The sequence below is a fragment of the Mus caroli genome, chromosome 10, assembly GCF_900094665.2.
Source record: "Mus caroli chromosome 10, CAROLI_EIJ_v1.1, whole genome shotgun sequence".
NCBI classification, from domain to species: domain Eukaryota; kingdom Metazoa; phylum Chordata; class Mammalia; order Rodentia; family Muridae; genus Mus; species Mus caroli.
The window spans coordinates 37104132-37119289 of NC_034579.1; the positions used below are offsets into that span (position 1 = coordinate 37104132).

General features: G+C 45.0%; 1 protein-coding gene across 1 annotated transcript in view; it reads right to left on the bottom strand.

Moving 5' to 3' along the window:
* LOC110303781 overlaps window positions 1–15158 on the bottom strand; it is a 178813-nt gene that overhangs the window by 103397 nt on the left and 60258 nt on the right. The window contains exons 12-16 of the mRNA XM_021174996.2: window positions 13644–13729; window positions 12840–12972; window positions 12303–12506; window positions 4400–4592; window positions 1947–2074 (exon numbers count right to left, since the gene is read on the bottom strand). Coding sequence (XP_021030655.2) covers window positions 1947–2074; window positions 4400–4592; window positions 12303–12506; window positions 12840–12972; window positions 13644–13729 — 744 coding nt within the window. The remainder of the gene's footprint in view (window positions 1–1946; window positions 2075–4399; window positions 4593–12302; window positions 12507–12839; window positions 12973–13643; window positions 13730–15158) is intronic.

A 15158-nucleotide genomic window follows, 5' to 3' on the forward strand; every position in this document is an offset into this window, starting at 1 on the left:
CACACAAATACATACACACATAAAAACATACACACACACAAATACATACACACACACACAAATACATACACACACAAACAAACACACAAAAACATACACACACACAAATACATACACACACACAAATACATACACACACACAAATACATACACACACACAAATACATACACACACAAACACACAAATACATACACATACATACACACACAAATACATACACACACACAAATACATACACATACACACACACACAAATACATATACACACAAACAAACACACAAAAACATACACACACAAATACATAAACACACACACAAATACACACACACAAATACATACACACATACATACACACATAAATACATACACACTCATATACACACAAACAAACACACACACATACGCACACAAACAAACACACACATAAATACATACACACACATACACACATAAATACATACAAACACACACACATACATACACACATAAATACTTCACACACAAATACATACACGCTATGTAGTTCAGAATGTTTTCTCACTATTTTAATTCCTCAGCATGTTAAATATCAAATTAGCATATCTTTGAATTGAATTGTATCATAAAAACAAGGGCAGCTATTTCATTAGTATGGGAACTTACTTTTGTTCTTAGTAAGAGGCAGAACCACAATATGCCAAAGAATTATTTTAAACTAATTTTTTTATAATTCATTATCAGTAATGTTCGATTTGTATATCTATTGTATATATGTATATGCCTGGAGTCATACAAAGTTGGAAAAGTCATAGTTAAAAACCCTGTCTCCAACAAACAAAACAAACAGCAACGAAGACAATGAAATAAAAAAAAACAAAGAAAATCTGTGTAAAATTTTCTTGGGCAAAATGGATTACAAGTGAAACTCCAAAAAACCCAAGGTATCCAGTGAACTTTAAAATCAATGGTTTCCAAGCCTTTGCCAGTCCGTACCCCAGACAGGGTTAGTGTGTAAACCCTCCCACTGCTGTCTACTAAAGAAGGGTTCTACCTTGCCATTCCCCGTGGGGTACTGTAAATGGCATTTCCTATGCTTAAGAATCTTTCTCTTCCAGACACCTACTTAAGCGTCTTTTAGTGTTGAGATTAAGTCTTCCTATGGGAAGACTTAGGGACAGTTTTTTCCATTTTGACAGTCCCCAGACAAGACAAATATCTCTTTCTACTGAAGCCTCCAGCTCTTGAATGTATCTTAGTTACAAGGATGCTTGTCACTGGGATTGGATAAACTGTTTTTTTTTTAAGATTTATTTATTATTATATCTAAGTACACTGTAGTTGTCTTCAGACACACCAGAAGAGGGTGTCAGATCTCATTACAGATGGTTGTAAGCCACCATGTGGTTGCTGGGATTTGAACTCAGGACCTTTGGAAGAGCAGTCAGTGCTCTTAACCTCTGAGCCATCTCTCCAGCCCTGGATTAACTTTTATAGACCACAAATTTTGCTCTTTCTAGGATTTGTAGAAAATTTTAAATGATGGTAAATCTCATATGTAATTGTATAACCCAGAGTTCCCCCCCCCCGCCCCACCCAGATGCATTTTAAACAGTAAGGTATATGTACATTTCTGACATCAGGAGACTTAGGATGTTCAAGATGAAGGATCTACCTTTGTTTAAACCTTGTACAAGCAGGACTCTTAATACCGTCATTAGACTATGAACCATCTCTTGCATGTATCTATAGAGCTCTGAAACAGCACCTAGCAAGGTCAATTTTTAACTTTGCTGTTTTGCTTATTTGGGGGGTGAAATAGTATTGTTATACTCAGGTGTAGCACAGGCTGGCTTCACACTTGCAGCAATCCCTCTGCCTCCACTCCTGGGTGCTGTGATTACAGGTGTGCACCACCACAGGCAGCAGACAGATCTTGGAGAGATAGTTTGCCTTCCAGAATCATACCTGGCGTTTGCCTTCTAGGAGATTTGTTTCGCAGGTCCACAGGTCATACAGCACCGCGAATCTGTCCACGTTTGCATGGGCCCAGCCGAGGAGCTGGCTGCCCTCTGATCTGCGCTTTCCTCTGTGACCTGGGACAGAATCAGTGGGAATGGTTAGAGACACGCCTTCGCAAAGTGCCCCGTCTCTGAAGAACTCAGAGACAGTTAGCTCCATCTCTGCAGTAGATCCGAGCCAGTGACAAGGACTCCCCAAAGGGAACTGAAGAGCCATCTGCAAAGGACCAGGCCTGAAGTCCACACATTTAGTAATTCTTTTTTTTTTTTTCTTTTTTTGATATGGTTCCTCACTGTGTAGCCCTGGCTAGACTATAACTTGCTATGCAGAACAGGCTGGCTTGAAACTCACAGACATCCACCTGCCTCTGTCTCCTTAGGTATGAGGTTACAAGTGTGCACCACCACACCTAGCTCAGTACATTTTTTATCATTGTGAGACTGAGTCACATGTAGCCCAGGCTGGCCCTAAACTCACTACATAGCTGAGGATGGCCTTGAACTTCAGATCCTCCTATCTCGACGGCACAAGTTGAGTCCTGGTATCACAAGCATTGTCCGCCATGCCCAGTGTATACAGTGCTAGGCATCAAACCTAGGGCTTGCTGTATCCTAGGCAAGCACTTTACCAACTAAAGTACATCTCCAGTCCTTTAAAGACTGTTTAGAAACAAAACCATGATACTAAAATGTCCCTGAATTTGCAGCTTTAATGGCAGAACACACATCTCTCCTTTTTCAAAAACTGGTCTCTGATGGTTTAACAACTCAGATTAATATAGTATTTTTTCCATGTGAAGTCTGTGTAGTTACATGTATGTATATGTGAGTTTGTATGTGTGTATGTGTAGGTGTGCATATGTGTGTAATGTGTATATATGTGTGAGTGTGTGTATGTATGTATGTGTATATATTTGTGTGTATGTATATGTGTGTGTGTGTGGATGCATGAATGTTTATGTGTATGTATGTGTGTAAGTGTGTATGTGTGTGAGTGTATATGCAGGTGTGTATATTGTACATATGTGTATATATGTTTGTGTGCATATATATATGTGTGTGTGTATATGTGTACGTATGAATGTGTGTCTGTATACAAGAGTGTCTGTTGATATGTATGTGTATATATACACATGAGTGTGTGTGTACATGTATGTGTGTGTGAAAAGTGTGTATGTATGTATGCATGTATGTATATGTATGTTTGTGTGAGTGGAGTATTTGTGAGTTTGTGTAATCGCCTGTAAGCTAACAGTATAACCAGTGAAAATAGAAACTAAGAGCTGAAATTTAATGTTTTAGAATGTTCAGTGCCTGATTTAGACACAGTTGTAGCAATATCTGTATATTCTAATATGTTTTCTTTTTTCTCTCTCTTTTTAAAAGATTTATTTATTTATTATATGTAAGTACACTGTAGCTGTCTTCAGACACTCCAGAAGAGGGCTCCAGATCTCATTACGGATGGTTGTGAGCCACTATGTGGTTGCTCAGAATTGAACTCAGGACCTCTGGAAGAGCAGTCAGTGCTCTTAACCACTGAGCCATCACTCCAGCCCCCCTAATATATTTTCTAACATGTGCAGTGTCATATTAAATTCACTCTGCATGGGATCTGAAAACTAGTTGTCACAGGTTCTTAGATAAGCATTTTATAACACAGTGAAGGTGAATTACCCATCACAGTCCACACACATTGTAACACAACACAAGCACCTTCTAAACTCTGCTTCCTGGGCTGTGGTGTGGAGAGCTTAAGCTCTCTCCAATGCAACAGGAAATGCTTCTGTACCATCCTAAGACGAAGACCTTACCTTACCTACCCTTAAAATGGGAAAGACAGGTGGTGTTGCTGAAAAGAAGCAAAAATGGTAAAATGGGTTGCTTGATTAGCCCAAGTCCTGAGTCCCCCATCTCAGGGGTGGCTGGCATTCTCTTAGCCAGATCCCCTTCACAAGCTCAGTGATGTCTCTGCTTCTAAATGAAGTTTCCTCCAGGTCAGGTGGCTCAGGAAAACCATCATTTATTCCACCTGCTTCCTTTGCTCCCCTGGGGTCCAGCAGCACCCCCCCCACCCAGTGTGGGATAGAAAGAGAACTTTCCCTGGAACAAGCAATCTGACAACAGCAAGAGTTGCAGCTGATCCCTTAAAAAGCATAGCTTCACCACAAAGGAGAATGTGTGTGTGTGTGTGTGTGTGTATGTGTATGTGTGTGTGTGTGTGTGTGTGTGTGTGTGTGTGTATGTGTATGTGTGTGTGTGTGTGTGTGTGTGTGTGTGTGTATGTGTGTGTGTTTCATTTGTTTTTACAAGAGCCTTATGCATATCAATTAAGCACTTTACTATTGAACTTCATCCCCAGCCCTGGCCAGTTGATTCTTTTTTAATCTCTCTCCTTACTTTTTTCTTTCTCAATGTAATGGCTAGCAATGAGCAGCAGCTCTGATTCCAGTTCCTTCAAGTCCTGCAGGGCACTGTCATACACGACATACTTGCCGAGCTGGTCCTGAGTGTGGATATAGCCAGCTTGTGTGGTGTGGAAGTCATCCTGGTTCTCAGCTTCTGAGAACTCCAGGAATTGGATGCTGTGGACCTGGGGGGAAAAGCCAAACCCCAAAGTTACTGGAAAGGAGAGAGCTATATTTTGTCAGTCCAGATGTCCTGGGCAGTGGGTTTCTCCTCCCACACAGTGGGCTGCTGGGGCAGAGCCACACTGAGTATGAGAAGAGCTGAAATTATATACAAACACTGTAAAGCCTTTGTTTACCACAAGGAATTCAAATGTTTTTACCTCCCTACCTTATAAGACTTTTATGCAAGCATTCTAATCCTCTCACCTGATAAAACTTTGGTTTACACAAAGGCCAAAGGCCGGCTGCTTTCTTCAACTTAAGAGACTTAAGTGACTGTCTCTTGCCTGTACGTTCCTTTATTTCCTTTATGCTGATTCTTTTAAAGCCAGCCAGTTGTGAAATACTGTGAAAGCTTGTGGGGAAAAGACATGGTCACCTGTATTAGAGTAAAAACCACACTTGCTTATCCACTGCTAAGAACAATCCATCCTTCCAAACAAAAGCTCTTCCTTGCCAAGACACTAACTGGAGAAGTGGTCTCTTTATTTGAGAACTTAAACTTGCTTCTAAGTCTCTCTCTCTCTCTCTCTCTCTCTCTCTCTCTCTCTCACTCACTCACACACACACACACACACACACACAACACAAGCACACGCACACACATATGAACAAAGAATGTTGGTAGGAGGAAGTTGTTCTTGAGGCCCATAAATTAGTTTGTTTTTCTAGCTAATTTCAGAGAAACTGAAAAGGGCGCTTGCTCGGCAGTCAGGTGATAAGTGGTCTGTGACGTCAGAGGCTGGGTCAGAGCACAGCCAGGATCTTACCCTGGCTGAACCACTGCTCTTATGTCATACAAAGGGGAGGGCACAACCATATGGCAATATTGGGGTATCTTTGAGAATGACAGACTCTCTCTCAGCTCTTGGTGGGCTTTGTTGGTAGTGGGTCCTGGAAACTCCACAGCCACTAAAGCCACCCCGTGCCAGTGGTTTTGGGGTTGTCACCTTAGAAATTCAAACAATGAGACTCATGGACCACAGGATTTTTGTGAGAAGTTTATTATAGACTCATGGGTGATGGTGGTAGTGCTGGGGTGCTTAAAAGGAAGTCGGATCAGACTCCCACGTGGCAGGGTAGGTCCCAGGATACGGATGCCATTGGGCTAAGCTCTGGGGCTTTAGAAAGGGCCTTTGGCAGGAAACCAGGGTGAGATAAGGGGAAGAAGATGAACTGGTTAGTCCAGCTGGCCCAACCAGGTGCCCAGGCGCCTCTTCTCAGTTTCTGTCACTCACAGATAGTCGTTCAGTGGGGACGACATTAGAAGGTCACAAACAGAAACTAGAACTCTCTTCTTCCATCTCCGGCCCCTACCAAAGACTTTCTCTGAATTTCTGCCTTCGTGTTGCTGCCTGACCTGATCAGGTGCCCATGCTCTCTCCACTCTCATAACTGTCTGGAATATGTAACACCACACAAGGGAAGCACACTGCGTTCATAGACATGAGCTAATGCAGATCAAAGCACTTTTGGTTTAATTCTGTGAGTTCTGGGCTGGAAAGGCTCAATGAGTAGAATCACCAAGCAAGGCAGGCAGATAGCCCGAGTCTGAGCTCCAGAGGCCACGTAAAAAGCCAGATGTAGCAGCACATGTTCATAGTCACAGCTCACTTTCCTAGGGATGCAAAGCAGAGACTGAGGAGTTGCCTGGAAGGTTGCAGGCCAGGCAGCCCAAGTACAGCAGCAGAAACAAGAGAGACTCTGCCTCAAAGCCAGGTGGAAGATGAGATTTCCTGAAGTTTGTCCACACACACACACACCATCAGTTAATATTTAATTCTATAAGTTCCTCCAAAATGCACTGGTAGTCTCAGGTCTTAGTAATTTATTGTATTGGATAATGTCCCCGAAATTCATGTACACTTGGAAACCTTTGGACCATACTTTATTTGAAAACAGAGTCTTTATAGAAATAATCACATTAAGAGGTCATCCTACTGGGTCCGGGTAGGTTCTTATCCATAGGTGGGTCTTTATCAAAAGAAGGGATTTGGAGATTGACAGGGAGGGGAGAAGTTCCACAGGAAGCTATAGGCAGAACTTAACACGATTGATTCATTTGTAAGTCAACAAATGTGAAGGGGTCCACTCACAGTGGCCCACACATGTAAACCCAGCTATGCTAGAGGCTGAGACAGGAGGATCACAAGCCACAGGCCAATCTCAACAATTCAGTGAGCCCAAATCTTGAAATGAAAGAAATGAAAAGCTGGGGAGGGGAGGGGAGGGGAGGGGAGGGGAGGGGAGGGGAGGGGAGGGGAGGGGAGAGGAGGGGAGGGGAGGGGGGAAGGGCCGCAGGTCAGTGGAGTGTGTGCCTAGCATGTATGAGGTACCAGGCTTAACTCCTAGTACCTCACTTAGAAACTGAGGGGGGGGGGCAGGCACAAGGAAGAATGGGGGCAAGGAGCAGGTAGGGAAGAAGGGGAGGGAGAGAGGAGGAAGGGCTAGGGGAGAAGGGGTGGGGGCAAAGAAAGGCAAGAATTGCCCCAAACTACCAGCAGGTGAAAGAGGCACGCGGCGATCCTCTGGAGCACGGTCCTGCGGACTCCTCGGCTTTGGACAGGTGGCATCCAGAACTGTGGCAGTTCATTTCTGCCATGGACCATTTGCTCACTCTGAAATACCTTGTTGTGGCACAATAGTTAACGCAGGGTTCCTGAATTGTTCTGGGAGGCATTCTGGCCACAGCTGCATAAAGAAGACTTAACTGTCCCGGTTGCTGCCTGTGGGGTCGCAGGACTCCGTTACTGTCCTGCCCCTTACCCTGCCTTTAAGTTTTCACAGTCAAATGGAAGACCCTCTTCCTAAAGGCTTTCTCTGTGGTCTGGAAAGCTAGTCCTGCAGCGTTGTTCTTGGAGGAGTAGCAGGAAAAGAATGGAGTCGTCCTAACGACTAACGAAGGAGTCGTTCTACTCCTTCTGAGTAGAAATGATAGGACCTTTGGGATGATTCATACATGTTTAAAATCTACGGAGTAACTGAGACTGACGACTGACACCTGCTAACTCGAACTTTATAGACGTTTTTGCAGCATAGATGGTACTCATCTGACTGGGTTAAATTTTCCTAAACTCTCCTGCATTAAAATAATAATAACAATAATGGCCATTCAGCCTAAGACCCCAGTCAAAACTGCTGGACTCATTAACTTCAATCTTTTTTAAAAATTAAAAAACATTCTCTCTGTCTGTCTCTGTGTGGGGGGGGGAGGGAGGGAGGAAAGGAGGGAGGAAGGGATGGAAAGAGAGAGAGGGAACAGTTTTCAGGACCTGGCTGTCTCCTTCCCTCACATGAGTTCCTGGGAGCAAACCCAGGGTATCAAGCTTGGTGGCAAGCACCTTCACCCACAGAGCCATCTCACTGGGATGAGAGGCCTTTAAAAAAGATTAAAGCTTTCCTCTGCTCACATTTTCTCCTGCTGTGAGTACATTATCACTGCAGATGGCCGTTCTATACTTCAACAGCACTGCGATGCTCACGGCTCTTCTATGGCCTCTTCTTAAGATTTAAATGTTCTGTTGTGAGCCGTTCTCCTGGCAGCTACACATTAAATACATATGGTCTACGTGAAAGGTAAAATTCCAGGTCTCAGATTATTTTTTTAAAGATTTATTTATTATATGTAAGTACACTGTAGCTCTCTTCAGACACACCAGAAGAGGGCATCCAATCTCATTACAGATGGTTGTGAGCCACCATGTGGTTGCTGGGATTTGAACTCAGGACCTCTGGAGGAACAGTCAGTGTTCTTAACCACTGAGCCATCGCTCCAGTCCCTTACATGAGATTCTAACCTTCCCAATAAAGTCTCAGTTGATAACAGCAGCTTCAAACTTCCCAAGAATAAGAAATAATGAAGAGTCTGCAAAGTCCTAAAGAGGTTTAGTCTGTTCCCAGTACAACAGTGTGAATGGCAATGGGGAAAGTCAGATCGCATTGCACTTATGTTTAAACTCTACAAGGGTTCCATCCTGGCTCAGAGTTAAAGCCAAAGTCCTTGCCATGGCTCACGAAGCTACCAAGAACCCTTCTTCACTTTGTATGCCTCACCGTGCTGCTTTCCCCTTTGTGCAACCTAATCACACTTGATGTCCCTGCCAACAGGAGTGGACACGGCCCTGCTCAGGGGGGCCTCTTGCATTGACTTTCCTTCTGCTACCATCTCTTTCAGTCAGTCACATTGAGTCCTGAATTCCTTCAGGTCTTTTCACTGACAGTTCTCCTCACTCAGAGACCCACCAGCACCCTCGGCCACTGCCCCTTCCCCAGCACTCTCAGTCTCCCTTTCATAGCTTTTTTCCATTGCAGTAGACCACAAAGGCTATGCTCTAAAGCAGGAAGGCCTGACAGTTAACTCATGGAGAGCCATCGTAGGGACAGTGGCTATCCAGGCTGTTGCCCCACAGCAGCAGCCAAGGATGAGGGTGTTTCTATCTTGCCACATGCTCATTGCCTTCAATTGGCTTAAGCAAGAGAAAGCAGCCAGGGAGTGTGGCTCAGCTCCTAAGTGCTCTGGACTGGCACTGACACATGGCATTTCTGCTCACAGCTGAAAGTTAATCACAGCTCCACTCAACTGCAAGAGCCAGGAAGTCTAGGGAAACTTCGTTGCCAAGTCCCCCCTCTATTTGATACACATTATATGTCTATTTAGTGTTGCTTGCTTGAAGGTAAGTTCTATTATATCAGGAATTTGTGTTAGTTTTGTGTACTGCGATTCTGTGCCTACAACAGAGCCCAGCATATTTATGGGAGCAAGGAAGGCTTGGCCCACAGTCGATGGAAACAGATAAGCAGATAGTGGGGCAAAATGGTGTGCTGGATCCCATTTTCCACTGCCTTAGGGTCTGGTGACACATCTAAGGAGAGCCTAGCCCCACTTGGTCTGGCTCTCTCTTTCTAGAGGCCTCACCTCCCAGCACTTCTAGTTTACAGCATTATGTTGCCCCTGAATTCACCACAGGCTGTCAGGCTCTCATGACTCAGGAGCCTCATGCAAGGTTCAACCCCAGGAGAAGCCTGCTGTCTCTCAGCAGGAGCTCCTCCTACCTTGCCATGTTAAACAGGCATAAGATGACAAGGTGGCTGGGATAAGCCACAGGTGATGTCTTTTAGTCATTTATAGTAGCCCAAGACTTTCCTAGTGGGATCAAAACACTGTGCGGGGGATGGAGAAGCGTCTGTCTTAGGAGCTTCACCCATATCCAGTAAAATAGCTTGTCTTGCTCCCAGCAGCTTAGCTGGGCTTGACTGGATTATCACAACAGATTGGCATCCAGCCTCTTCTTCACCCCACCCTGCAGGGCTAGATATGCTAATGTAAATATTTAATCCTATTAAAGGCCAGACAGAAGGCACTGCCTGGTTGTCTCACGCTAAAGTGATAGCAGCTGGGAAGGTTTTTGTTTGATGCCATGCCTATCATCTAAGAGACAGCAGAAATGACACACTGCAAAGCCCCAAGATGTTCGCCCTACAGTCAGAAGGAGGAGATGGCCGTTGTCTCCCCTCTACCCTGTCAGTTCTATTTCTCACCCCAACCCCCAACAAACAAAATGGGAGAGAGAGAGCCTTTTAGTAAGGACAGTGTTTAAAAATTCTATTAGTGTAGTATCTGTCATCATAGCTGCAGTAGGGGCAATATAGGAAAGAGAGAGTGGTATTTGCTTTGCACGGCTGTTAGAAGAGCGTCCTCCAGGAAGGAATAAGGCAACCCAGCCTGTGAAGGAGCTCAAGGGAGCAAGGGGTGGAGGAGTGGGGTGATCAGAGCGGATCTGGGGGTCTAGAGGGGGTCAGAGGCTTGAGGAACAAGAGTGCTGGTCTGCATAGCAAGTGCAGTCTCACTCCTCACTCTAAGTGACGGGGTGAAGAATACGCAATGTCCAGAGAGGCCCTGCCCATGGTGGCCTCGAGCCAACATGCTCTCTATAGGTAACACCAGATTCAAAAGGGTTCGGGCAAAAGTGTGGGCACTATCTCACCACTGATTTATTTTTAGCAGTGATTACAGGTGAGAAGAATGTATCTTTCACATGGAATTACGTGGGTTGTATCAACAATTAATCTCATGTCTCTTTGCATGTTTTAAATAGAGCTACTCAGAAACTTCACATTATATACATGGCTCTTATTATGCTTCTACTGCCCAGAGAGCTGTCTAGACTCTGTACATGAGCAGCATTTAACTGTAAAATTTCCTGTTTTATAGATACAGCGGGCTTATGTGAGGGGGCCACAGCTCAGAATATGACTTGTTTGAACTTTAAAAAAAGTTTTATTTATTTATTTACTTATTTTTATACAGTGTTCTGCTTCCATATATGCCTGCATGCCAGAAGAGGGCACATATCTCATTATTCATGGTTGTGAGCCACCATGTGGTTGCTAGGAATTGAACTCACGACCTTTGGAAGAGCAGCCAGTGTCCTGAACCTCTGAGCCATCTTGCCAGCCCCAATAAGTTTTATTTTTTTATATTTGCCAACCTAATGCCATTTACCTTAATATTTTAAATTCATTTTTAAGACATGTATTTATTGCATGTGTGTTGCATGGGTGCTCATGACACAGAGTGTGTGAATGCACATATACACATCACAAGCATGGAGGTCAGAGGTCAACTTACAACAGTCAGCTTTTTCCTTCTTCCATGTTGGTCCTAGGGATTCTACTAAGGTCATCTGTCTTGGAGGCACCCACCTTTACCCAATAAGCCATCCTGCTGGCCTCTAACTCCTTCGTTTTTGAGATGGTCCCACTATGCACCCCAACATGGGCTCAAACTCATGATCCCTAGGCCTCAGCTCCAGAATACTTGTGTTACAGGTGTGTCTAAAACACTATACCTAGTGTCTTTGGGGACACAGAGAGGTAAGACTGTCTCATGTAGCCATGGCTCCCAGCCATGTGGCTAAAGATGACCTTGAACTCCAGCTATTTCTACCTGGACCTTGGAGTGCTGGGATTAGAGTTGTGGATCTCGCGTTTGGCTTAATTGGTGTCATTTTTAAAGGCTTGAAAACAAAAGGGGGACCACAAGGTACTTGGCACATCGTCAGAGAGTCCTATAAGAATTTTGTGAGAACACTTTTGAGGCTCGGGCCGAGAGAGAGAGATGTGTCCTTCTAATTCTGTTCACTGTGAAACACCAGCTACCTGGTAGTCCGATTCTTTCCTTCCTGCTGTGGTTTCAGAACCAAGTGGGCCCTGCCGGGGATTGCTTGTTCATTTGCTTAGCTTTGAGACAGGATCTTAATCTTAAGTCCCCTCTGTTCAGTTTCCCTGGGGCTGTGATTATATCACCGTCACCTCCCTCAGCTCTGGCCACAAGAGGGAAAAATTACAAGTTCTGTTGTAATTCCCAAGTATTTCCTCTTTCACTACATTTTCACTAACATACATTAATCGTACAACAGGGCAGGGCTTGCTGTGATTTGTATGTATGCACTTGATACGTTTCAGGCATTTTTATTTACCCCTCATTGCCTCTCTTATCGGCAGCTCCCAACCCTCAGCCTCCACTTCTGATCCGTTATTCCGTATCAGGTTTATTTTTGCTTACTGTGCCCTCCCCCCCGCCCCCCGCTGTATTAATTGACAGTAGATGCTAAGGAAACAAAAGTCTAGATGACGCACTAATCCGAAAATAAAAACTCAGTGGAATAGCTCACCTTGTGCTCAGCAGGTGTCCTGTGGACGTAGTGGTGAGCTCCCAGGCCTTGCAAGGTGCCCAAGCCTCCTTTGGACATATTTATCCAAGAACTATCTCCCAGAGTGGGGACCAGGGTCCCTGAAACCAAGGTAAGGCCTGAAGTGTTCATTGTCAAAGTTCGCTCAACTGATCTGAAGAAGTTAAGAACTCCCAAACAGATGCGCTGGAACAGAAAAAGTAGAATCAACACACTGCCCTTTCCCCGGCCCCACCCTTTGCCTGGTCCCGATCTACAGAGTGGAACTTGATGGGGACCTCAAGTGGGCAGCCCTACTGTGGACAAAGGAAGGCACCATCCCTGGAAGGGACTGATTACACACACACACACACACACACACACACACACACACATACACACAGAGACAAACACACTCAAAATCAAAGAGTTGAAAGCGTGAAAACATTGCTATTAAAGGCAGGGACGGCCCGGGACGGCCCCATGGTAGACAATCAGACATCTCCAATTCGTGTAGCTGGGTGTGCCATCATTCCCGACCTGTAGCTCCCGGATGTGAAGGTGGCGCAGATACAGGAAGGATAAGTAGGCCCCTCTCATCAGGACAGGATTCCTGTCGGGCTCAGTCCCATCACTCAAGCCTAGCAGTTGCAGGGCCACGGCGAAATTGTATCTTAAGCACACAGAAGAAAACGAGTAAGCACTTCTCAGGTCAGACCAGTTCAGGAGATCTACACATCCCACGGGCTGTGAGACTGAACTGAAGGGGATCTTTAGAAAGGCAGAAGGGAAATAATTGCTCCATTTGCATAAATATAGTCAATTCACTGAGCATTTACCCACTGGAAAGACACGGCCCTGGGGAGAAATATGAATTCAGATACATTAACATGTTAACATGTGCAATGGTTTGTATATGTTCAGCCCAGGGAGTGGCACTATTAGAAGGTGTGGCCCTGTTGGAATACATGTGTCACTGTGGGTGTGGGCTTTAAGACCATCATCCTAGCTGCCTGGGAGTCAGTCTTCCACTAGCAGCCTTCAGATGAAGATGTAGAACTCTCAGCTCCTCCTGCACCATGCCTGCCTGGATGCTGCCATGCTCCTGCCTTGATGATAATGGACTGAACCTCTGACCCTGTAAGCCAGCCCCAATTAAATGTCTTTTAGAAGAGTTACCTTCACAGCAGTACAACCCTAACTAAGACGACATGTTATCAGCTCTGCTTTTATTTTGACTTCAAATGTTTTTGAGATCACATGTAAGCTACACACTCCTCAGTCACTAGTTTTTCCCAGTTTTAATCTCATTTCCGGGAATCACCAATATTGAGACTTAATTACCCCGTCTCTGTTCTTTGCTTGAGAGACCCGTCAGAACTCTGGCTGAGATGTGGTTTTGCAAAGTCATCATCACTTGGATTTTCTGCCTATCAAAAAAATAGTATTAGTTCAAACACTTACGATATTAACAAAATCACAGGTCATCATAGAAATAAATGTCATGATATGAATAATATTAGATGTGTTAATAAACATGTTTTAATCCTAAGAAGCATATGATTTCTACGGTGAGTGAGGGAGTCATTGTTCTCACCAGTTAAATCTTTCTTTATTGACAGCTTTTATACAGCAGCTGCTCCATTTCTTGCCTTTTACATGATTTCACTTTATAGAAAAAAAAATCAATAAAACTTTTTTTTCCCCAAGAATATACATGCAATGGGCGGTGGTGGCGCACACCTTTAATCCCAGCACTCAGGAGGCAGAGGCAGGTGGATCTTTGTGAGTTTGAGACTAGCATGGTCTACAGAGTGAGTTCCAGGACCCTTGAGTCTCTCTGTCCTCTCCCCCGTCCCCGGGTGTGTGTGTGTGTGTGTGTGCGCGCGCGCGCGCGCGCATGAGCATGCCTGCGTGCTTGAAGATGTGTATGGATGTAAGCACATGCCTGCATGTGCCTGCAGAGGCAGCCAGAAGTTGCAGTTGGACATCAGCTGCCTTGTTCAGTCACTTCTCCACAACCACCCCTTCTCTTCCCGAGACAACACCCCTTATGACTGGCTGGAACTTCAAGTTTAGTAAGGGCCCTTGTATGCAAGGATCTCACACACTCATCTCTCCTGGTGGTCAGAGGCTTTGGTCATCTACCTGGGACCTCAGGGACAAGCATGGAGGTGGTGCTCTCTGTGGTCTGCCCTTGACCCTGTTAGCAGCCTATCCTAGTTACCCTCCCTTTGATCCCTAGACACACAGCCCGTTCTCCTAAAATACACTCATTCATGGTGACCCAGTGGCAGAGGCTAAGGAGGAAACCCTTCTGGGTTGTGCTTAGTCTGGTGTCTGCTTCATGGGACTGCAGTCCTCACAGCAGAATCCGCAGAGTGTTCCAAATAGCCGCTTTCCTCTTTAATTCCAGCAACTGACGACCCATCCTTGTACTGGGCCACACAAATGAACTTGATACTTCCAAGCCTTCTCTACTAGTCAGTGTAGCCCTGTGATTAATGGAGCAGGGCACAGGAAGAGGGAGTCAAAGTGCCAGTCACAGTCATGTTACAGCATCTGGGACGATCCCAGAGAAGTGGGTTCCCAGACCCAGTTCTCCACCCTCCTTTAGGACAGGAGAAGACAGCGAGGGCTCCACTTCGGGCCATGTGATCTCATCAGGTATAGTGGTTGCATGTGGGAAGCCGTTGCAGAGTGGCAGTTACAGAGTGGCAGTTACAGAGTGGCAGTTACAGAGTGGCAGTTACAGAGTGGCAGTTGCAGAGTGGCAGTTGGCTACTGCTGGCCACCACACATACATAGGCAGTAAAGGTTCTTTTGCCAAGATGAGGTTTTGAGAATTAACCAAAGTTA